The sequence below is a fragment of the Cynoglossus semilaevis genome, unplaced genomic scaffold (genome assembly GCF_000523025.1).
Source record: "Cynoglossus semilaevis isolate Cse_v1.0 unplaced genomic scaffold, Cse_v1.0 C19170938, whole genome shotgun sequence".
In the NCBI taxonomy this organism is placed as follows: domain Eukaryota; kingdom Metazoa; phylum Chordata; class Actinopteri; order Pleuronectiformes; family Cynoglossidae; genus Cynoglossus; species Cynoglossus semilaevis.
Window position 1 is genome coordinate 1 of NW_007585982.1, and position 1228 is coordinate 1228.

A 1228-nucleotide genomic window follows, 5' to 3' on the forward strand; every position below is an offset into this window, starting at 1 on the left:
AGTGGAATAATTGAATTGTTATCGGTGCTTCATTCTGGCCATGGGCTGAGTTTAAAATAACCTGAAAATAGATTAGCAGTGTCTCTGAGGACAGGGGTTGGGACAGAAACCTGACGAGCGATGACGAGACCAACCTGCTGGTCGCTGCACACCGCACCCACATTGTTGAGGTTATTGTTGCTCATGCTGACCGTCTGCCCCATGGGAGGTAACGAGCCCACGTTGCCTGAGCCTCCCGCCATGGAGACAGTGATGCTCATGTTGTTGTACACCCCCTGCTGGCCAAACGCCTGTCCTGCACTCTGTCCTGACTGACTAAACAGACTGCAGCGAAAAAACAAAACCAAGACAAACATGAGTGAATTTTCCACTGACTTCAGTATCTGCTCACACTGACATCACTTCTCTACCTGTTGCTGCTCATGCCTGTCTGTTGCCAGCCCTTTATGTCTGGAGACTGGTATCCAGGAGGCGGGGCTTGCTGCAGCAGAGGACTCTGGGAGGTTGAGTTTTGAGGTGACAATAAGGGACTGGTCGGACTCATCTCAGGAGGGTAGGATGGGTCTTGTTGGACCATAGCTGTAGATTGGAATAATGAATGAAAAATAATCCAGGATAATTATTACCTTAGTGATGGAGAAACAATTTTGTTTAAAAATGTATTGAATAATAATAAAGTACTCACCCGTCCCACCAAACTGCTGGAACAGACTCGGCTGCAGCGAGGAGTTGACGTTGCCGCTGAACTGACCTGGCACGCCGGCACCGCCCATTAGCGTCTGGTTATTCAGAGGAACTCTGGCCAACAGTTTGTTGTCCAGCGGCCCCCCCGACATTGGGGTGAAGTGACTGGGTGAGGTAGGGGCATTTCCTGTCATCGGATTAAATCCCGACGGGAAGTTAAACTGCTGCTGCGGCGGCGGCGGCATCTGCTGCGGCTGCTGCTGTTGAGGTGTCGTGATTGGACCCTTCGGGACCCTCGCAGTTCCGACGGCACCCATGGCTCCGGTTGGGGCCCCCGCCATGTTTTGTCTCATCAACATGACCTTCTGTTGGAAAAGCTGACGCTGGCGGTGCTGGATGCTGTAGAGTTCCCTCTGACGCTGGGCCAGCATCTGGGCGTTCAGTGGAGGCTGCTGACAGACAAGTGTTGTTGTGTTGTTAGAACGTTGGAGAGAAACGACTTTTTACAAGTAATTCTATCGACTTTGGTTTTACCTTTTCTTCA

At 51.2% G+C, this 1228-nt stretch overlaps 1 protein-coding gene across 1 annotated transcript; it reads right to left on the reverse strand.

Annotated features, from left to right (window-relative positions):
* Positions 1 to 10: 10 nt before the first annotated feature.
* Positions 11 to 1154, reverse strand: LOC107988169 (nuclear receptor coactivator 1-like). Its single transcript, XM_017031030.2, has 3 exons — positions 686 to 1154; positions 411 to 579; positions 11 to 324 (listed from the first exon to the last, which is right to left on the reverse strand). The coding sequence occupies exons 1-3, from the start codon at positions 1113 to 1115 to the stop codon at positions 30 to 32; spliced, it is 894 nt and encodes a 297-aa protein (XP_016886519.2). The 5' UTR covers positions 1116 to 1154; the 3' UTR covers positions 11 to 29.
* Between the last annotated feature and the right edge of the window lie 74 nt (positions 1155 to 1228).